Below are 22,767 nucleotides of genomic sequence, written 5' to 3' on the forward strand. Positions count from 1 at the left end.
ATGTTTGTATTCTTTCTTCCTTACTTTTATATCACTATCACACCATATCACATATTTTTTTTATTAATCTGTGATAAATATAATGTAATATATGTTCGAAGACGACTCTCAACCATTTGACATTGAACACTCACACTCATAACATTTCTGATGCTCGAATCTAGGACCTCAAGGAATAAAATTAATTCATTTACCACTGAGATCGCTCGATTCGTGCACCATATCGTACACTCATATATACATCATGGTCTATTTACATGTATAAACGAATTTAAATAAAAAATTAAAGTCCATGTTTTAGACCGGAACGATTTACGAGTAAACTTGAATTGTATTAGTAACTTAAACTTAATATAAATTCAATTTGACTCGATCCATGAACAATTCTATATAATATATAGAATAATTTATAAACAAGTGTAATTATAAAAAAGTCCTAAATTTATTTGATTTTCTAAATTCTCAACCCTCTTGTAAGAATTGGAATAAGTAATTTAGTTCCTTTAATTATACTCAGATTTAATGAATGTCACATGCGTAGTTATAAAATAATTACATTTAAATTTACATAAACACCGTAAATATCAAATGTTTAGTAAATAATGTATAATTTTATGCACTTATGATTAATTAACCAATATCATGGCATTAAAAATGAAGTAAGATGAATATATATATTTGTATATATTAAAGTTTTTGAGCACCTAATCCAATAATTAATAATTAGGACCACTAATCTAGTTTATTAGTTTGTGATGCAACAAAACGATGTGTATTATCATTCATAAGTGAGAATCTTTTTCACAATGGTATTATTCGAAATGTTGGTGGAATTTGGGACAGTCGACACCATTGGTGGGCAGGGATGGACTTAGGCGAGGGCGGGTGGGTGTTGTTGTCCCCTTAAAAATTTAAAATTATCATATATTTTAGATTTTATGTATGTATTTTCTATTGAAAATTTATTTTCATCTCTTAAAATTTTATAAATTCAAATTCACCATCCAATATAAAATCTTACGTCTGTCCCCGAGGCTGACCAACCAACTCTTCCCATTGTAAATATGTCTTGGCTCATATTGTGTAGGACCCTTTGATTTATTTCAAGTCTATCTTTGTTTAGGCTCTAATCTGTGATTAATCCTTTTGCCGAGCCGTATCAGTACGAAAGATTTTTCAAGTCAAACTTCAGTTTTTTTACTCATTATTTTATTTTGGTTTTATACATAAATTAGTCCCTTAACTTGGTAATTTTTCTAAATTTGGTACCTAAACTTTTTCTCAATCTCTTGGGTACCTAAACATTTTTTTAAAGGGAATTTTTTATGATTACAGCGATAAAATCATACAAAACAAACATTGATAGGCCTCGTTAAAATCCTTCTCTAAACTTAGGTGGAGAAAAAAGAGTGCACCTAATCAATGAAAATAAGTGTTTAAAGCTATCAACAACAATACACTACACAAATATTTCTACACAATACAACACTCAACATTACAATTAAACAAAGGAAAACTGCAGAAATGCACCACCAAACCAGATTCTACAGCAGATTGGTTACCCCAAACCGCTGAATAGGATAAATCCCAGCGATAGCAGCACCACATTCGAAACTTCAGCCCCTAATAGAGCTTCGACAGACCACTCGATCAGCCATGAAGAAGGAAGACCTGCACCAAACAGCAAGAATCCACTACAACATTTGTACCTTCAGAACTCTTAAGCAGACACTACAATCCAATCCATCAACTAAATTCGATTTCATTCATCCCACTCTTCACTTCGGCTCCACCACAGACAGTCTACACCACCCCTCTTCACTACTGAATTGTTCAACACATTTATGAACTCGTTCCACATAGGATATTCCCCTTGAAATTGTTATCTTCTTAACCCGATGTTCCACTTCCACTCCCCATTAATAAAGTTCCCAAACTCTCTTAACTTACCTGATTTTTTTTATAGCAATGCTGTATATTCTGGGGAATGTCAACCTTAAGGATACACACTCAGTCCACTTGAACTCCCAGAAATTAATCCTGCTCTCATCTCCCACCAAACAGACTGTATTTTTATAAAACTAATCATCTTCACAGGACATAGGAGATATTATTTTCCTTCATACCCATGAAGTTTTCCTTGGTTGCACTGGTTTAGGCCGTAACAACAAGCAATCGTAATTGTATTTTGCATTTATAACCTTTTGCCAAAGCTATCATGTTCACACCCAAACCTCCAAACCCATTTGTTTAATAAGGACCGGTTCCTCGTCTTCAAATCAAATATACCCAATGGATACCTTTATCGGACATAGGCCCCCATAAAAACCTCGCTATCATCTTATTTAGAGTATCTGCCATCGACATAGGCATCTGAAACAAAGACATAATAAACTGGAAGATTGCTCAATACTAACTTAATCAATGTAATCCTACCTCCAAACGAAAGCAATTTGCACTTCCACCCATCCAATCTTGCTCTAACCTTATCAATCACAGGTTTCCATAACTCATTACTATTCCTCGAATATTCCAATAGAAGACACACATAGGTTGTGGGGAGCTTATCCACATTGCATTTGATTTCTGACACCCACCTTGAGATCACTGCTTGATCGATGTTTACGCCATACAACTTCGATTTTGCCATGTTGAGCCTTAGCCCTGACATAACTTCAAATATTCTAAGAACTCTTTTAATGTTCCTGATCAGCTCCACGTCTCCTTCTGATATCACTAACAGATCGTCAGCAAATTACAAGTGAGACACTCGCAAATCCGATACGCCTACCCTGACACCTTCAGAACAGCCCAACTCTACGGCTTTGTTTATCATCATGCTCAGCACTTCGCCGACGAGATTAAATAATAGGGGAGACAAGGGACACCCTTGTCTCAAACCTCTCTTGGTTTTGAACGACTCGGATGGCTTCCCATTGATAAGGTCAGATATAGAGGCTGTTGAAATACAAGCCATTATCCAATGCTTCCATCTTTTGCCAAATCCCATTTTTCTCATGATAAAGTTCAAAAAATTCCAATCCACTGAATCGTACACTTTACTAAAATCGGCCTTGAAGATGATCGCTTCTCTGTTATTACACAATATATCATCAATTATCTCATTCGTTAATAGCTGCTATGTGATTCCTTCTTTCTCTAAACGAAGCTGTAAGATGGAAGAATTTAGAATTTTTATCTCAAACCTTGAACCACTTTAATCTTGATTTCTGGAGCTAATCCCTTTCTTCCCTCCGCAGCGTATACCAAAGCTTAGCTTTAAGCACCTTGATTTCAGCCGTTACATTAGGACTTATACTCGACCTAACCATCGACACTTCAAGGTCATCTATTCTCCTCTCAATATCATCAATGGAATCAGAGTCCCTGAGACTTTCTATTCCTCCCCTAAACCGATTTAACCAACTCCGAATATCCTGGAGCATCAGCCTAGTGATTGAACCATTTAAAATAACTACCACTTCTGCTACCTTTACCTTCGTTGAGAATCACCGGTTTGTGGTCTGACAGACTTCTTGGAAGTGAAGATTGGACTAGTTTTGGAATTTTAGCCACTATATCAGTAGTCACCAAAAATCTATCAAGTACGGACGCATTTGAGGAGGTTCCACCTTTAAACTAAGTGAATACACATCCCAAAATCGGTAAATCTATCAAACTGTTTCCTTGGATGAACTCTGTGAAGTGCAGCATGGATTTGATACTTGCTGACGCACCAACTTTCTCTTCAGTAGGTTTTACAGTATTAAAGTCCCCACCCAATATGGTCGGCAATCTAGCTTTCTCAATATACTCACTAATACAATCCAAGAATTCCTTTCTCTCTGATAGATCGTTTGGGGCATAAACGTTAATCAACGATAGTCTCAGATTTACTTGTTGAATGTACCCATCGAGAGCCACAAATCTTCTTCTTGTCAACACGCCATATGCTTGATTAATTATCCTTGGGTACTATACCCAAAGGGATCATTATTTGTTCAATTTTATATTACCTTATTCATTATATATATAATATAAAGTGTAACATCCTAAACCTGATTCGAAATATCAGAAGGATTCAAGGTGTTTCATTAGATTGTCGAGACAAACACTAAATCTAAAACCTGATTGGAAATATCAGAAGGATCCAAGTCATTGTCCCATGACAGTCACCTGCAACCCAAAGACATCGATGTTACCATCTTTAACATAAGTTCGTCTACAAGCGATCAAGAATGGGTGATGTTGCATTAGTTGAAGCTCGCAATGGAACAATTGTTTGATTCGTGGAGGTGAGTTGGACCGAAAAAGGTGAATTAACCATTGAATTGATTCTTAAGTAGTCTTGAATTGGATATTGTCTACCACTCTTTGACCTTGAACTTGGTGTAACTTTTTTAAGGAAATTGTTCGATTGGTAATTTATAATGTGAGAGCTCAGTTTGGGAAAAAAATTGGCCCAAATAGGCCAAGTGGGTGAAAAAAATTAACTTATTAGGCAATCTCGAAAAATAATTAGGATCTACGACAAATGTTATAGTCCAAGGTAAACTCATCACGCCCACATGATAACGTTACCAAATAATATTTTCTTATTCAAACTCGTCACGTTAAAGTGACAAGTTCCAACAAAATACAATTTTTATTATGTTTTTTTTTCGTTGGAGTGACAAGTTCAAATAAAAATATATATTGTTGGAACTCGTTACTTCGACGTGACAAATTCTAAATCACTGTAACAAATATCGTAATTCCCAAAATAAAAATTTCGGTGTCGTATTAGACTATATAATTAGCCCGACTACGGTATTGGGTCAAAATTACCCTTAGTTTGTTTATGTCTCCATGACGGATCACTTATGAATACACATTACCACTAAAATAAATCAAATACTATCAACCCATGAATCGATTCTCACTGTGATTAAATTTTGTCTGAATTCAATTCATAAATCAGTCAGCTTAGGAGAAAATAGGATAAACGATAAAGATAATGTAGATTGGAATTTAGTCAAACTTGTTATATAAGGGTAAAATTTACCCAATAAGTCAGACAAGTTAAAAAAAATTAGCCCATTAGGCTATTTCTAAAATTAATTTGAGATTTACGGTAAATGTTATAGTGTCGGGTAAACTCATCACACTCATATGACGAATTTGCCAAAATTACATTTTTTTAATTCAAATTCGTCATGTTAAGATGATAAGTTCCAAAAAAATATAATTTTTTTATTAAAAATTTGTCAAATGGAAGTGACAAATTCTAATAAAAAATATATTTTATTGGAACTCATCGATCGTCATGCCTACGTAGTGAGTTCCAAGTCACTGTAAATGTCGTAGTTCTCAAAATAAAATATTTTCAAATTTTCATATATTCTAGATTGTTTTTATTTTTTTTATTGATAATATGTTTCCCGTCCTCTAAAATGTTATACAATTTACCCTACACATGATTTTGTGTTAGAGGCGACAAATTTCTAAAATTTTAGAAGGAACGAACTTATAAAATGACGAAACAAAAACATAGTACCAATAAAATAATATCTTAAGTATATGATAATTTGAAATTTTCAGATGGACAACTATTCTGATTTACTTCCTTTGATCTATTCCTACGTATAGTTGTATTTGAAGAAACAAGTTAAGATTTGAAGCAAAGAGAGAAGTCGACATGGATGGATCGAGGGGTGTTGGGGTGCAATCGCACCCACTAGAATTTTCAAATTCCCTTATATTTTATATTTTTTTTCTTTGTATTTTCCATTAATTATTTAATTTCGCACCCCTTAAAATTTTATAACTCCGCACCCTCTAAAATTATTAATATAACTTCTTAAGTTTGTACCCCGATATAGATTTCTGTGTCCGTCCATGGGAGTCAACATCTAATAAGGTAATAATGTAGGACAAATTGTCCCATGATAATGGATCAGGTTCCACGAGGGGACCTCTTTCGATTCAACCATGAATGGTTATGGATGCTTGGACGTGGCTTCATCACCATCTGTCACTTCTTCTCCTTGCAAAACTAGGTTTGCTTCGAGCAAGTTGTTTTAACCTTAGTGAAATTAAATTTTGTATAGATTCAAATGTATGATAAATAACAATATTTTATTCAAACTCAAAATTTGATATTAATACTTGGATACTTTATAAATATATATATATATATATATAGGCATATTTACAAATTTAAAATCTCTGAATATGCGCTTCTAATGATTAAAGATTGATCGTATTTGAGTTGTGATAAAGCTAGTTTGACAATGTGTCATAATTGCTTGTATTTTTGTTAATATTGATGAAGTTTATCTTCCATCGTCAATAATAGTGTTTATTTGTATCTATAATTGTTTCGAGTTATATGGTTGAATTTTTAACTTTTTCTTTATATATATAAAGTATGGATTTTACACAACTCATGTAACTAATAATTTTCTCAAAAATATTGACGATTCCATTATGTATGATAATGAATTTATAAAATTTTAATATGCTTCATGTTCATGATTTTTCCGTTACCTGGATTTTAGTGGCGGATATCGATATTTTATTGATTTTACGGATGGTATTTTAATACAAGTATTCGAATATGTGTCTACACTTATGTTCATGAAGTCCTTAATTCAAGAAAAATATCTGAAAAAAATGAAAATCATATCATTGATTGAATTCACTTTCAATAACATTATCAAGACATGTACACCACAAGCACATGAGGATTTGTAAAGACGGTGGGTGGGGTGGATGGGGTGTGTACTGTGAAAACATACACGGTTTAGTCCAGCAAATATATATATATATAATTGAAAGATATCAAAGGTGGAAGTACAACATATATATTGCAGCAGAAGAATTGATGGGCCCTTATTTGTCCCTTTGAAAATTGGTCCTAAACAAGAGCTCGTATGACGCTGGTTGTTTTTCGCATCAAAATAATTCATTTTTCTCAATTAATAAATCAAAAAAATTTAACGTAGTAAAAAAGAATAAGTGTTGATACCACAAAGACTAAGAATTTTTTTTGATTTATTCGTGATTTGTTTAATCTTTTAACAAAGAAGTGGATGAAGTAGAATTTGAGTAACGGTGAGGATTTATAGATGAAGAAAAATAAAATAAAAGAAAAAAATAATAAAAAGATTGAAAAGAAATTTAAAAAGAAAGTTTAAAAGAAAATTCAATATGGTAAAACCAACCTTAGACTTTCGCTTTGACTCAATTTCCTTCGGATCATCGAATTAGATTTTCCCTTCGAAATTCACGTATGGTTACTTTGTCTACAAGGGCAATCCTCGTGACGCTTCTTTGTATGCCGAATACCCAATGCAATCTTTGATTCCGGCTTTGGAAATTGATACGATCAATATCAATTGTCGTAGATCAATAACTGTTTAAGTTCGTGAAAATCGATTAGGATTGTTGTTCCAATAACTACTAATTCCGATCTCAATTCCCTCTTAGCAAGGCAATCTTGCCAAGTGTGTTCCCAAAAAGTCGAATGTTCTTTCAATAAGCCGATCCTTACTCCCACACATTTAATCGCAACAACATTTTGACCAAAGTCAATATTTGATTTTGAAAATAAGCACTGAGATTGAGAGAGATATTTCGAAGTTATTCAAGTGTTTTTCAATTCTCACGTTGGAATTGAGTCATCGCATTAGCCATCGGCTTGAAAGAAAATTAAAGAAAACGAAAATAGAATAAAATAATTTTTATTAAACTAAAAAAAAGAAAGAAAGGATTAATCAATTAGACTCTAAGGGGCATTTATAGCCTTCTAAAAACCCTAAAAATATGATTGAAAAATAAAAGATAATTGTTTAAACTTAAGAGAAAATAACCTCAGTGACCAAAAATCCCAGATAATATACGATTTTGACCAACTTTTTTTGGATTTGCGAAAATGACCAACAAAAGCGCAATGCGATCTCTAATTCGCATTGCGATCTCCACTATCGCAAATTCGCGTTACATTTCGCGTTGCGATAATTGAAAATCGTGTTGCGATAGTTGAAAATCGCGTTGTGATTTTCCATTTCGCGTTGCGATAGTTGAACGTGTCGAAGACACGTATTACCACGACCCCGACCCCGACCCCGACCCGACCCGACACGACACGAGACGACACGAGACGGACGGCAGCGGCGGCGGCGCGCGAGAGTCCCCCTTGTTCTCTATCACTCAACAAGGAAGTGGGAAAGCCAAGCCTTAAATACCATTCCCAATAGTGTTTCCAATACTATGTGGGATTGAGCATTACCAACACTTGTTTCCAATACAATGTGATTATTCAGGAAACAATTAACAATCATGCACCTTAAAACAACTAAATCAGCAACCAATTGCATTAGTATTATACGATTAAATATGTCATAATTAAATGTCAATCTACAATCAATCGCGATTATTGCAATTTTAAGCAAAACATTCAAAAATAATATCACTATTTAAGGCTCAATCCCACATAGTATTGGGAACAAGTGTTGGTAATGCTCAAATCTCACATAGTATTGGAAACACTATTGGGAATGATATTTAAGGCTTGGTTTTCCCACTTTCTTGTTGAGTGATAGAGAACAAGGGGGACTCTCGCGCGCCGCCGCCGTCCGTCTCATCTCGGGTCGTGGTCGTGGTAATACATGTCTTCGACACGTCCGCGCGGATACTATCTTTTTAGAGAAAATTCTTAAGAAACAAAATCTTTTTTTTTAACTATCGCAACGAATTTAGAAAATCTCAACGACAACTGTAGACTTTCGCAACAACAACTGTAGACTATCGCAACAACAACTGTAGACTATCGCAACGAATTTGGAAAATCGCAACGACAACTGTAGACTATCGCAACGAATTTGGAAAATCGCAACGACATTGTAGACTATCGCAACGCGAAATGCAACGCGAAATTGCGATAGTGGAGATCGCAATGCGAATTAAAGATCGCATTGCGATTTTGTTGGTCATTTTCGCAAATCCAAAAAAAGTTGGTCAAAATCGTATATTATCTGGGATTTTTGGTCACTGAGGTTATTTTCTCTAAACTTAAATCATAGAAGATAATTCCTAAACTTGAATTTAAAATGCTTGAAATGCTCCAGTCGTCCATCCACCTTCTAGAATTGCTGACTGAACGCTAATGATTGAACTTTCTAAAACCTGCTGACTCATTGTCACGTCAGCATTTCATGCCTAAATTCATTCTCACTAGTCCAACCTTGATTCCAAAATAAAAAGTGTAATTTTCAAGCATTTTAAGTATATTTTCCATAAGTTATTGCCCTGCATATAAATAATGTAAAAACACCAAAATCAGTAATAAAGATAAATAAACAAGAAGCATTTAAGCATAAAATATAGCACAAAATAGACACTAATCATGTTGAATGAATCCCCACCCATTTAATGCAAAGGAAAGGTGCCCTAAAATTTTGTCTAGGTCACTGCCCTTTATTTTAGGGGGTGTGGGGGTTCCTTCTACAGGGTTCTATTTTGGCACTTTGGCCTTGTTTTAGGGCCATTTCTACAGCTTGAAAACCAGACTAGTGCCCTAATGCCAGCACATTTTTATTTCTAAGTTACCGTGCCCCTTTTTTTACATGAAATATCTATTATTACACATATTGACGTGGAATTTATTTTTTTCATAAACGAAATTTTAATATTATCATGCGTCTTATTTAGAGATAAGTCGTAGTCAAAAGCTTTGCGGACTCCAACTGCTGATGAGTCGTATTTCAAATGCATTATCCAATCCAACCTGGGGAAGATCTTAGAGGATCAAATTCTGCGAAAATAGAATCCGAAAAATTCAGATTTCGAGTTTGTTAAACATCGCGATCGAATTTAAGGTCACACTCATCAGGCACCACAAAAGACACAGGCTTTGAGTTTCGAGGAATACCACAAGTTTTGGTACTGCAAGATATTTCGTCGCAACTGCTGTCGTTTGCATTGCTGGAGCAATAATGGTGCCATAACCGTGTGTGAATGAATATCCCATGCATGCATGCAAAGACAGCTATCGTGCTCGAACATTAATGTGTGCTAAAACTTTGGTAAGAGAAACCCTCGTTAGGTTTGGTTCTCGGAACATGTTTAGATGCTCAAGTCGTTACGGAATACATGGACTGAGCCAGGATTCTAGTTCAAAAAATGCAAAGTATAATTAACAATAGAAAATGAGAGGACAAAATCAAAATAAACCAAAATTTAAAGGTTTAAATAGATATTTGTCTTTATAATTTTTTAATGATAAAAAATTAGGGGGGACAGTGGTCCCCAAACCCCTACATAGCTCCGTCTAATAGATTAATGAATACTCGAAGAAAAATAAAGGAATTATCGATGGATATTCAACAAATTAAGGATCCACTTTTGACATGCATGAAATACCTGGAGATAGACGTTAAAGAACTGAGTTATTTATTCAGTTTAAATTAGATACGAATAAGATAAATCTATTTTTTCAAAGAGTCGAATTCGTTTAAGATTTTAGGATTCATGACATGTGATAATATTTAAGCATTACATAAAATAATTCATTGACAGGACTTGACATTAGATCATTCAAACAAGGTTAAGAGTTTGAATATTAACGTTATAAATGGAGTGAAATAGGTTGAAAGAATCACCCTCGTAAAAACCATCTGCAACATTCAATATGAATTAATCGATCAATAAATCAAATATAAATTATTAATTCAAAAAACTATTCCACTAATAATGTATCAAAGATGCTGTATGTATGACTAATTCATAACGAGAATATTAATGATTACGAGGCTGAAATGGAGCCTCCTCAATAATTTTTATGCCCCCATCTCTTCCTCAATTGACCGTCCATATGAAAATATTCAACCTTATATTATCATCAAAATCCTTATTTTTAAATAATAATATATGCTTCACATTCATTTTCTAATAATTAACAGCAAACAGGCAAGATTAAATGAACTTATATTCCCAAGTTAGAATGTAATAAATATTAATTAACACTGTCAACCTTAAGCTTTAATTAATTAATTTTTGTTGTTTGAATTTTAACTGGGATTAGGAATAATTCAAGAGCTGACACTGTCCACCATGAAAATGAAGCCCTTTGAGCCCCACATGGTATTGCACTGCCCCAAGATGGACCCTTTTATCACATGGGGATGTTGTCCTTCAATATTTTAATCTAAGCTCCATATATGGTAGACACATTGATTTAAATTATTTTAAATTTTAATTGGATCGGATTTTGAATAAAGATTTTTTTAATATCTTATTGTTTTCATTTATAAAACTTGAAATCGAAAGTCATGTGAAGGTAAAATTAGAGACTATGACCACCGCAGGCGTGGTTCAGTTGGCAAAGCAATGACTCTTGGGATTATGAGCTTGTCTCATGTCTTAGGTTCGAATCGCGCTGGTTGAGAATCCTGAAAAAAAGCGGGGATAAAGTGGTGGGTTCTTTGAGCCCCTCCGGAGGTTGTCTTGTAGGGTCGGGTTCTTTAGCTTGACCTTAGGAGGTCCTACGTTATCAAAAAAAAATTAGAGACTATGGTAGAGATAGGTAGAGGCCTTAGTCTCTCAAAAAATGAAAAATCTACTATTAAGTTTCTTTAAGGTAATAAAGTTAGAGTTGAGATTAAGTATATTATTTTTTAATACATTAATTATTACTTAAATATGTCATGGAATGCTTATCAATCGAGTTAATAGCGAGTTGGACAGTGAAAACTTGTTACTCGACTAGTGCTTATTAAAAAACTTGTTGCTCAACTCATGCTCGTTAAGTTCGCTGCTCACCTCGTTGCTTCTTAAGCTCACCGAATTTTTTATCTTATTTTTTTCAACTATAGGTAAAATCTACTAAAAATATATAGAGCTTAATATAAACATAAATTAATAAATTTAACCAAAATTTTTTTTATCAAAAGAGTGTATGAAACAAATTGAAAGCCTAAACTCCAAAAATTATAATCCACAAATACATTAAAATGACAATTAAGGTTTATTTTTTGGTGTAGTAAAATAATACTTCTTAATTTATAATTTAGTTTTTTTTTATTTTTATTAGAAAATTAATAGATTAATCATTGTATTAACCAATTTATCTCATTGGTTAAAAGAATCATTGTTGTTCTTAGAGGTCACGGGTTCGAGCACCGACAGTTGCAACATGGTGATTGAGTATTTCTTGTCAAATGACTGAGAGTATTTAGAACATATCACCTTAGCTTTATTAAAAAATAATATAGATTAATCATTAAGCTTTTACCAAGTTTTGATCAAGTCGAGTTTGAACTGCTTAACTCATTAAGTACTCCTAGATATGTTTATAAAGTTATACGGTAATCCAATGGTAAATTTTTTATTTAGGGCCTCAAGAATTATTTCTCAATTCTAATTTATAGATTTTTTTTAACTTCTCTCATAATAGATCATCTACAATTAGAAGCGAGTATGTGACCTGAATTTGATAGGCTTTGATTTGACCTACTCTTATAACATTAATTTTAAAAAAAATTGAATTCATGTTGGGTCATGTTCGAGTTTAGAGTTAAATTTTTTTGACCTAAGATAATATTATAACTATCTTATATTTAGAAATAATTGTAAGAATATCCCTCTCTCTAGGTATTTTAATTAGATTATTATTTCAACTAATAAAAATAAGAATTGTATATATTTATCGAGTTCTATCGAATTAAAATTTCACCTCAAAAATTGAATCAGATCGAATTAAGTCAATTTTTTACCTCAAAAATTGAATTAAAATTTAAGCCAGGTTAAGCTTCACTACCCGAATTGAATCAAGTAAAAAGTGAAGAGATAAAAATAATCAAATCGAATTCAAATTGATCAATAACTCAACTTGATAAAAAAGTATAAAATTATATATTAATATAATTATAAAATTACATTTTTAATTTTAATTATTTTTTTAAAATCCGACTTTATCACGACCAATTCCAAAAGAATTCCTTAGTATAGTATTATCTAACTTGGGCTTGCTGAGCATGTCCCCACCATTGTCCCCCTAATAACAAGGCAGGTTGCCTCAAAGTTGCTGCCATTGCTACCGACACCATAGCTTGCCTTTGTCCATAATTCATGCATTGAGAGAATAACGAGGCTTTCCCCTCTTCATTATACCCTATAAAATTACCCATTCCCACCACCTAAACACCATACGTAAGCAAAACGGCAAGAAGAAGAAGAAGAAGAAGAAGAAGAAGAAGAAAGGAAAATGGAAAGCAGCAGTGCAGCATATGAGAATGATCTCAACTTGAAGGCAACTGAACTTAGATTAGGGTTGCCTGGAACCACAGATTATGAAGAAGAAGAAACAGCAGCACTTTCCGGTGTTAGAACCAACAAACGACCATTGCAGGAGGATCATAATACTGATGAGAAATGCGGAGCTAATGGCAAATCTCCCTCCAAGTAAGTATTCAGAAACAAAGATTTTTCCCCTGTGGAGTCAGATTAAAAGAAACTAATGGATGAGTTTTGTTGGAAACTTTGTAGAGCACAAATCGTGGGGTGGCCGCCGGTCCAGGCCTATAGGAAGAACAACTCTCAGGCAAAGAGAACCGAGTCGGAGCCCGGGATTTATGTGAAAGTGAGCATGGATGGAGCTCCGTATCTGAGAAAGATTGACCTGAGGGTTTACAAGGGGTATCCCCAGCTGTTGCAGGCTTTGGAGAACATGTTCAGGTTCACCGTAGGTAAGGATTTTGAATCTGTGATGAATTTTATCATCATTTCTTTGGAGGTGAAAACGAAAATGACTTGAGATTATTTCATCTTCCTCAGGTGAATACTCTGAAAGAGAAGGCTACAAAGGATCTGATTACGCACCAACGTATGAAGACAAAGATGGAGATTGGATGCTTCTCGGTGATGTTCCTTGGAAGTAAGTACATACATACATATATGCCTATACATAAATACATACATACATACATACACATGATTGTGAAACTTACTAGGTTGTCTTTTTTTTGGTTCACAGAATGTTCATCACATCATGCAAGAGACTGAGGATTATGAAAGGATCAGAAGCTAGGTGATTAGGTTGTGGTGTATGAGAAGATTCAGTCTTATTATATATCAACAACACATCTATCTCTTGAGAGAAAAAGTAGTTTGAGCTTGGGTTGTCCAAGGGGATTGTTTGGATCAGATTCTCTCGGTTGCTCAGAATTCAGAAAAATTCAACCGGCTGCTAGGGGGGGGAAATTACAAGGAAAAGCAAACATGTGTATGCATATTTGGTGGTTTCATCATATGTAATGTTTATATAACCATTAAACCATAAGAGCAAAAGGATGCATGGGGTATCCGAGTTTCTTTTTATATCTGTTTTATAGTGCATGTTCAAGTTCATCTAGGGATTATTTGAGTTTGGTTCTGTATACGTGTTCATAAATTCCTATTCTGGGTTAACCATGCATAACAAAAGGAGAGAGATCCCCATCAGATTCAGGAGATTTGCAAAAGGTTGACAAATCTACAGTTTATGGATTATTATGCTTTAATTTTACAGCTGATTTGTGTGATATTCAAGCATTAACAGGAGAAACAAAGCATTTTTGTTTTGGTTATGACGGAATAACAGAAGATTGGATTACTCAAGACTTATATATTTTTAAAATTCTAAAAAAAATTAAGACGTTTTAAGATGTATTAAAAAGATACCGGAAGTTTTAAGATGTATTAAAAAGATAACCGGAAAACGATTGATTCGTGAGACATTTTGACCTATGAAACTAATCGTTATATATATATATACATACACACGCATTATTCTCCATTGTTAATAGTAAACAAAAATCTAAAAGGTGTTAAGGAACATAATCTGACAAGATAAAGGGATTTGACAGAAGATATCCTAAGTTTATTTAGGTGTCGGATCATGTTTGAATACAAATTCTGTACTAAAATTGTTTTCGACCGTAGTTAAGATCAAATATGAAATAAAAGGTAACCAAATATCATGAATCCATAAATCTTCAAGTACAACTTAAATCAAATGGTGTAACATGGCAATGGTTTCCAAACCTTTACGACAGTCCCCGAATCATCGGAAACCCAAACGAAACTGGTTGTCCCACTCGAGCAGCCGATCCAGGATGATAATGGCGCAGCCACCGTAATCAACCTTAGTCTTAACACAAAACGTACACAAGTTCTGTTAAATCTTTGCAAAGTTTTTCCTTTGTTCACCAAAAAAAAAAATATTTCCCTGTAAGTAAACAAGTGCCTAATTTCCCGCCTGGGGTGGGGGTTCTCGACGATACAACGACCAGCATAACAGCACAGATACCTTACAGCCTACTCTGTCTTGCAGTTCACAACTGTAGCCTAAAAAAATGTACTCATTGTATCGACAGTTGTTGCCGGATTGTACAAGTCTGTTGAGTATAAAAATGTGTAGATAAAATGATGTCTCAGCAGCCAATGTTTCATCAGTCATATAATAGTCTTTCAAGGAAAATAGCACAGAGGAAAGAGCTGAGATCCGGCTCCGTTATATGCGGTTTGGGGCACAAACTACCTCCGGTTAGTTATACACACCCGAGAAGCCTTTTCATGATTGAGATGGATCCCTCTCCGGTTCCCTCTCGGATTCCATTTCAGATGATTCCTTAACATTGTCATCGTTGCTGTCCCCGGATAGTGATTGATTAGCAATCTGGTCAGAAAAGACAACTACAGCATGGCCCTGAGCCACATTGTCATTTTGTTTAGCAGAATCATCTTCACTAGGCGCATCAACTGAAGCTGGATACGAAATGCCATACTTCTGCGCGTGAGTCAGTCCCGTACAAAGGCCCTACGAGGAAAAAGAAAAGAAAATTTCTAAGAACACAGAAAAAATGAATTCACCCCAGAAATGAAATAGTTATTTTAAATAAAAGGTCTCGAACTTCTATTTCCACTCCTTGTTTATTCTGCAATCTAGCCATAAGACGAAATACATAATGATAAAAGTGATCACATTATAAATGGAAATAACTAAATTTGTATCGAACACAGCTAAAATAGATATACTTGTCTTGGCAATGAGAGAATAAACATTAATCAATCTTTTAGTAACAATTCACCTAAGATGTCCATCAATCCAGTGGGAAAACAAAAACCAAAGTAGAGGGAACAAAACTCATTATGGTATACATAGATTTGATTCAGAAAATATATCACCACTAACCTTAATCAGACCTGATACAGGAGATGACTCGAAAGAAGAAGAGTCCAAAGGAAATTCCGTGCGAACCCTACCCTCAGAAACTCTATTACCATTGGTTTCTTGAGAATCAGCAGACTTGTCTGATGCACAGGGATCTTCTTTTAAGTTGCCATGGCTACAATAAGCCCCAAAATATGAACAATGCTCTTGTAATAGGGATATTTGAGGAGTTGCAGGGAACAAATGGCCCTCGGTGCTAAATATGTACCTGTAAATGGAATTTTCCATTAAAAAGAACAAACTGAGAAGAAAATGTAGCTTGTTTCATGTATATAAATGTTTTTTTTATTAAAGGACCCTAGGAAACATAAATCTTACTTGTACGGTCCATTTTCAACAAGGTTGTCGGGACCCACAGCCAAATCAAAAAGTAGCCATAGATATTTCACCTGAGCATGTTCGGAGGTTACAAACAAGAATGTATCAGAATGGAAGAGAAAATGAGATGAGTATACCAAAAGGCATCCAAGGAGGGGCAGCTGACGAAAATGAGATGAGAATTTTAATTCTAAATTTGTATTTAGGGAAATGGGGAATACATATATACACGCAAATTGTCACTTACCGTTTCTGCCAGGAAAAAGCTTTCCATGTGATCCTCCCTCTTGTGATTCTCGACATCTGATATATGACAATAACCACATGGGCACCTAGCCCCGTATTGCAAGCTAGCAACTATGTCTCGTCCAACATCCAGATATCTAAAACAGAAAATGTTTTTAGCTTTTTTAGTACGAAGGAATGGGGAAATTGCCCATATGTTAAGAAGAACAGAACAGGTAAGCGGAAAACATCTAAAAGCAGCAGGGATAGCTTTGCACTCTTGTCAGCAATGATTGTTCATTAGTAAAATACCTTGTGTAGCACGTCTGTTTTATTTTTCTCGCATTGTTTTTGTGTAATATCTTAATTATGATTATAGGCATCAGCTTTATTCATCTTTAGATATGGTTCTTTCTTCAATACTTAATACCGACATGAATTGCTTCGAGAAATAGGAGAGAAAGGAAGCTATACTAGCATTTTTCTAATCCTGAAACTCTCAGAAACAAACAATATCTCAACTGACTGGATAAATGAGATTTCTTTGGTAAACAAATATAATCATTTAGAATTATTCCAGTTAAAGAATGATAGTGATAAGTGAAGATGTTGCAATATCACCACCTCCAAATAACTATGTGAAAAGAAGTTAGAATAGGTGCTTAAAAAAATTCAATCAGATTGACCTGGCATCTCTGGTAGCTTTGTAGAGCCAATATGTGCTTTCTATTAACTCCGGACGCAAAGGATAACTCTTTTGCCCATGCTGCCAAAGAAACACGGTATAATTTAGATAGACCGACAGATAAGTCCAATACAAGCTTTTTCTTAACTTGGGAAATGCACCAAATTCGTAAAACATTGTCCTTTAGTAACATGGCATATCTGGTGTTATTTAGGTTCGTGTGAAATTAGAAAAACTTCTAATTTGAAATGCTGAAAGAGAACGATAAGAATAGTAAACTAGTATGCTTCAGATACCTGAACACTAAGTGTAGCAAGATTAAAACCCTCCGGAGTAAAACCATATCGTTTCCAGACACTGAAGAAGGCAGTATGTGTTCGAATAGCAGGATCGATATCTCCTGCTAAAACCTTCCAAAAATGGTAAACCTCTGATTACCAAATATTCAATCACATAACTTATTGTTACACAAAAATGCATATCATGAAGTTAAATCAGACAATATTAATAAATAATAACCTGAAGCCCAGGCCAAAACGCCTGCAAACTGTTAAATAGTGGCCAGACAATAGCAGCCGAATCCATATTGACCTCTACGTACCTAGGTAAATTAAAATTAAAGGTGAACGAGAGAGAGATGATAAAGTCCAAATACATGATGCACGGAAAATGCCGAAAGAAATAATAGGAATGATAAAATAAGACAAAGGAAAGTTTAATTAAAGTGGGACAGAACTGCACAAGTGCTTACCAGGGATCATTGTAAAGATGGTGCATAGCAGCACTATATGCTTCTTGGAATATGAATAAATACTCTTCATCTCCGAATAATAAATATGCCTGAAAGATATCATGGAAAGAAAAAATATATTTTTCTCAATTTCTCAAGCGTGATTACAAAATTACAATGTGCATTAATTTCGAGCCACGCAACAGACCTTCAGGAGATACTCATAGAAGGAGTCAATACTTGTCCCTATTCCAGCGTCCTGCAAAGCAACACAGAATCGATTGCAGCTGGCCAGTATGGATTAATGAAAGCAACGTAGAATCAAGATTTCACAGTGGAATAATGAGTAAAGCTGAAGTGGTGTTTTTACTTTAGTGTGTATTCTTAGTTATATGAATTTTTATGTTCAATGTCTGCATATCGAGAAGGCAAATTGCAAGGCACATTTATCCTATGAAAATATTAACTCTTGTTCATTTGAAAGTACTAAAAGGAAAAAAGGGGTTCACAATAGAACGGGAAGATAGAACAATAAATTTTCAAAAGAACAGACAATGACCACATCAATGAAAATTCAACATCTTCCTTACAGAAAAGGCTTCAACATATTGGGAAAGAATGACTTAGTACAAGCAACAGAAGATATAATCTTTTCCATCCACCTAATGACTAAACAATTGAAGAACATTGACATAACCATTACGAAAACAGAAAACTATGAGGCCCTAGACCATGCAGTTAAGGTAAAACAGCAAGTTACCTTCTGTGTCCATTCACCAGTAAACACATTGATGTGAGCACCAACTAAATTAAGCTTTGAACGGCGAGCCCATAGGCCCCGAACAGCATTTTTTGTAAGTTGCTCAAAAACTGCATCCATTTTAAGAAATGAACATATTTAATGAATACAAAAATTAACATTCCTTACAATTGATAACAGTAAATGAAAGTCTCATCACTGATCTTCTGATAGCAGTTTGCAAAGTCTCACTAACAAGTTTTGACTTAAGCAATTCCTAGTCAATCTGGCAGCCCTGCAATTTGTTATACTGAGCTTCCAAGCAAAGCAATCCCCAATTTCCCTTTAGTTTTCTTGTCTGTTAATATTTCCAGTTTTCCCTTCAAATTTTAACCGTTGCACTTAATCAATAGAACTTGTTTTCCCCAGAAAACTGAGGCTGGTCATCAACACTATAAGGAATCCAAAACTTGCTATCATACTTTTCGTGTCATACAAACTTCAAGAGAATGCAAAAACCTCAAAAACAGGGGCAGCAACACTTACTAGGATCATTTGTCAAACGGCTTAGCACTCCAAATTCGAGGGTCAAAGTCCCACCACCAGCTGTAGATGTTATCTAAACAGACCAGAATTGGAAATTCAAATTACATATAAATATAATATACATGGAAGCTGCACACATACGGCACTCGTACGTATCTGGCCTGAACTATAGGTTAATATGAGAATTTAAAAAAAAGTCAATTCCCTTTACTACCTTCATCTTCATCCCTTTAAAATTACATTAAATTACTAAAGAAATTATCACTAAAGAGATAATAGAGGCATTGCCTTGCTTTCATGTTCATCAACTCCATACTTTAAATTAACAGATCCAAATGGGATTCCTGCAATACAACATTGCTGGATATAGTCATTATAAATTACTACATCTATTACAATCTGACGTTCATGTTACCACATCTTAATGGAAAAAGGATCCAGGGACAATACCTGTAGGAGTGTCAAATGCAGGTAATAACCTCCTAGCCAGATCTTCAGCTAAGTCGAGTAATTGATTGTCATAGGAAGGAATTCTCATGCCCTGAAATTTAAATGACCTTGATATTTATTCTACAATAATGAAATATGATTATTAAAGATAGATTGAGGTGGACAAAATCGATATTACCGTCGCATAGTCACTTGCAATAAGATGAGCAGAAAGTAAACCTCCAAGGACCCTGATGGAGGTCTCAAAAATAGACACTGTTTTATTCTGCAGAAGAAAAGCAAACTCCAAAGTTTAGATCGATAGCTATATTCCCAGGAATATGAACAATAGAAATATCTATTGATTGATTAGATGAGAACAGTGATTTGGAAACTGGAAACCATATTTTATTATCATAGTAGAATGTAAACAAACTGCCACGTATGTTGCATTAAGTTGCAAGATATAAAAAGGAAAAGTAAGTGTTTCACTCACTATATCAAACCATACTAAGGTTTCCTTATTAAAACAAACCCAATGGGATAAGCACAAATGATTGATGCAAAAAGTATTTCACTCACTATATCAAACCGAAGATTTTTACCAATCCATTCAACAGAGGAAGTAAAGCGTTCTCGATCTCCAAGTAAAGCCAGTGTATCTAAAGAATCAATCTGCTCCATTCAACATCACAGCAACAACATCACAAAAACAATTCAATACACAACCTCAGTCTCACAAATTTAGGGGGAAAATAAAAGATTAGGACTGTACCAGTGTCAATGCGTAACCACCAAGCGTATCTTCTCCTCCACACGACAGAGGCCTCAACTCATCAAGTGGAAATGCATGCTCCATATAACCATCAAAAGCATGATAGAACATTTCACGCACCTGCACCACCAAAACAAACGAATTGTTAACATATACCAATCCACACCCAATTAGATTTTTCGATAATTTATAGGTTAAAAGGTTAAACTTCGAATTCCATCTTTCATTTAACTTCCTATGTGAACCAATAACACACCTGATTCTTATTCAATTTAATGCTTTTGCCAAAATGGGTTTTCAAAACTTGCCATAGAAGCCTTAAACAATCAATTATCAACCAACAAACCAATCCAAACGCAGTAAAAATTGGCATAAATGCAAGATCAGTAAAGACAAGTAGAGTAAAGTTAAAAAGCCGATCCGAAGAATCCTAATGATGTATCACTACATCTACAAATAAGAGCGAAAACCCTCAATTCAAAATACAAATTTAAAAGAAAAAACAAGTGCTTTTACCTCATCTCTGAGCTGCCTGGCTTCCACGGGAGTGACGCCATTAGCGAGTGCTTTTTGTAATGAAAACAACAAAAGGAATAATAGAAACTGAAGAACAAAGTTCAAAGCTTTCATTATTTTATTAGATTTCGATCTCTTTTCCTTTGTTAAGATCTCGGTTTCGGCATCGGTTTTTTCTTTTCTTTTCCCTCTTTAATCTGAACACTTCTGAGCTATACGTTCTCTTCTGGCTGGGAAGAGAAAAATAAGATTCAAGAAAATAGGTTAAAATACATCGTTAGTCGTTAAACTTTAGAGTCTTCTTGTTTTGGTCCCTAAACTATAAAAAAATCAATTTTACCATTAAACTTTTTTAAACTATTGTTTATCATTAACAATCAGATAATATAATATTTTGGTATTAGCATGTAATGACATGAAAAAATCCTCATTTTTGTTCATTTCTTTCTTTCACCAACAATTAAAGTTTTGTTAATTTTTAATTGCCATCTAAAATTCATCGTTAACATATTTTACAATAATTCTAGATACCGATAAATTCTTTTATCATATTCTATCACATCTTTATTTATATTTTTTCAATATTTCTTTAAAACTCATGAAATTAAATTAAAAAATCTACTATATTAGAGTTTTTCGGGATTTAAAGGGCTTGGGTGTTCATTTAAAAATCTGAAAAATGAAAAACATTTTTTCGAGAAGACAAACAACATATATCGAAACTAATTTTATTGGACATCCAACAAAGAAAAACTAAGCATTAAAGGTCAATTTTGAGTGTATTTCTTGTTGTAAATGATAATCGATAACTTGTAACAATGACCGAAAGAGTTGGTAATTTGTGTAAAAAAGAATGAGAAAGGTAACAACCATATGTCATGATGTTAAATTTCATTTACCTAATGAGAAAAAAAAAACTAATTTGATAAATGTAGTGATACAATTGAAATTTTTTTATAATTCAATAGTCAAATAGACAGATTTTAAAGTTACAGTGTACTGATTTAATTACCAAAAATATAATTGAAAATTAATAGAGTTTTGCTTCAAAAGTCCCCAAAACTATGAGTCAAATTCTAAATTATTGCCCAATTTTAAACTATGATTTAAATATTTAATAGACTTTTGTCCCTTCTAATGTTCGATTTTAACTCCGTCCCTGGACCGACTTGTATGCCAACTTGGGCAACATGTTGCTATTTGAATGGTGAAGTTTTGCAGAGTATGCTGCCAAGGTTGAGATGCTTAAGAGTGTTATGTTCCTGTGGCTATTCGTCGATGAGCTACCGGATTCCGTCGGTCATTCGAAGCAATTACGCTGCCTGAATTTTTAAACGGATTAGTGTCCACATCTTGTAATCTTTTCCGATACATGTTTCTTTCCCACACTACATCTTATGCTGAAAAATACTCGACACCTACGAGTGCATCGGTCTCGAGTCCCCTCCCAACCAGATGTGAAGGTGCACCTCTCTTCAATATCTAACACAATCCGTGAGTGTCTCGGTCTCGTGTCTTTTCCGAAAGGTGGCCGGCCTTGCTAGAAGAACCG

General features: G+C 34.2%; 2 protein-coding genes across 2 annotated transcripts; one reads left to right on the forward strand and one right to left on the reverse strand.

The window, feature by feature from the left end:
• The first annotated feature begins 13,148 nt into the window (after positions 1–13,148).
• LOC120134929 (auxin-induced protein 22D-like) lies at positions 13,149–14,360 on the forward strand. Its single transcript, XM_039151304.1, has 4 exons — positions 13,149–13,443; positions 13,528–13,727; positions 13,816–13,915; positions 14,015–14,360. Exons 1-4 carry the CDS (start codon positions 13,247–13,249, stop codon positions 14,070–14,072), a joined length of 555 nt encoding a protein of 184 aa, XP_039007235.1. The 5' UTR covers positions 13,149–13,246; the 3' UTR covers positions 14,073–14,360.
• A 711-nt stretch (positions 14,361–15,071) lies between these two features.
• LOC120134869 (alpha-mannosidase I MNS4-like) lies at positions 15,072–21,442 on the reverse strand. Its single transcript, XM_039151250.1, has 17 exons — positions 21,216–21,442; positions 20,700–20,819; positions 20,507–20,599; positions 20,124–20,210; positions 19,946–20,036; positions 19,784–19,839; positions 19,496–19,568; positions 18,971–19,080; positions 18,419–18,469; positions 18,232–18,320; positions 18,000–18,081; positions 17,777–17,890; positions 17,482–17,561; positions 16,818–16,953; positions 16,571–16,641; positions 16,214–16,460; positions 15,072–15,838 (listed from the first exon to the last, which is right to left on the reverse strand). The coding sequence occupies exons 1-17, from the start codon at positions 21,327–21,329 to the stop codon at positions 15,593–15,595; spliced, it is 1,860 nt and encodes a 619-aa protein (XP_039007181.1). The 5' UTR covers positions 21,330–21,442; the 3' UTR covers positions 15,072–15,592.
• Between the last annotated feature and the right edge of the window lie 1,325 nt (positions 21,443–22,767).

The sequence above is a fragment of the Hibiscus syriacus genome, unplaced genomic scaffold, assembly GCF_006381635.1.
Source record: "Hibiscus syriacus cultivar Baekdansim isolate YM2019G1 unplaced genomic scaffold, ASM638163v2 tig00110600_pilon, whole genome shotgun sequence".
NCBI classification, from domain to species: Eukaryota; Viridiplantae; Streptophyta; class Magnoliopsida; order Malvales; family Malvaceae; genus Hibiscus; species Hibiscus syriacus.

Coding starts and splice junctions, on each gene's coding strand:
- LOC120134869 (XM_039151250.1), bottom strand. CDS start 21,329: ATGAAAGCTTTGAACTTTGTTCTTCAGTTTCTATTATTCCTTTTGTTG. Junction 17,891..17,999: donor CGTTTTGGCCTGGGCTTCAG/GTTATTATTTAT, acceptor CATTTTTGGAAG/GTTTTAGCAGGAGATATCGA. Junction 16,642..16,817: donor GCTTTTTCCTGGCAGAAACG/GTAAGTGACAAT, acceptor GAACATGCTCAG/GTGAAATATCTATGGCTACT.
- LOC120134929 (XM_039151304.1), top strand. CDS start 13,247: ATGGAAAGCAGCAGTGCAGCATATGAGAATGATCTCAACTTGAAGGCA. Junction 13,444..13,527: donor AATGGCAAATCTCCCTCCAA/GTAAGTATTCAG, acceptor GAAACTTTGTAG/AGCACAAATCGTGGGGTGGC. Junction 13,728..13,815: donor CATGTTCAGGTTCACCGTAG/GTAAGGATTTTG, acceptor CATCTTCCTCAG/GTGAATACTCTGAAAGAGAA.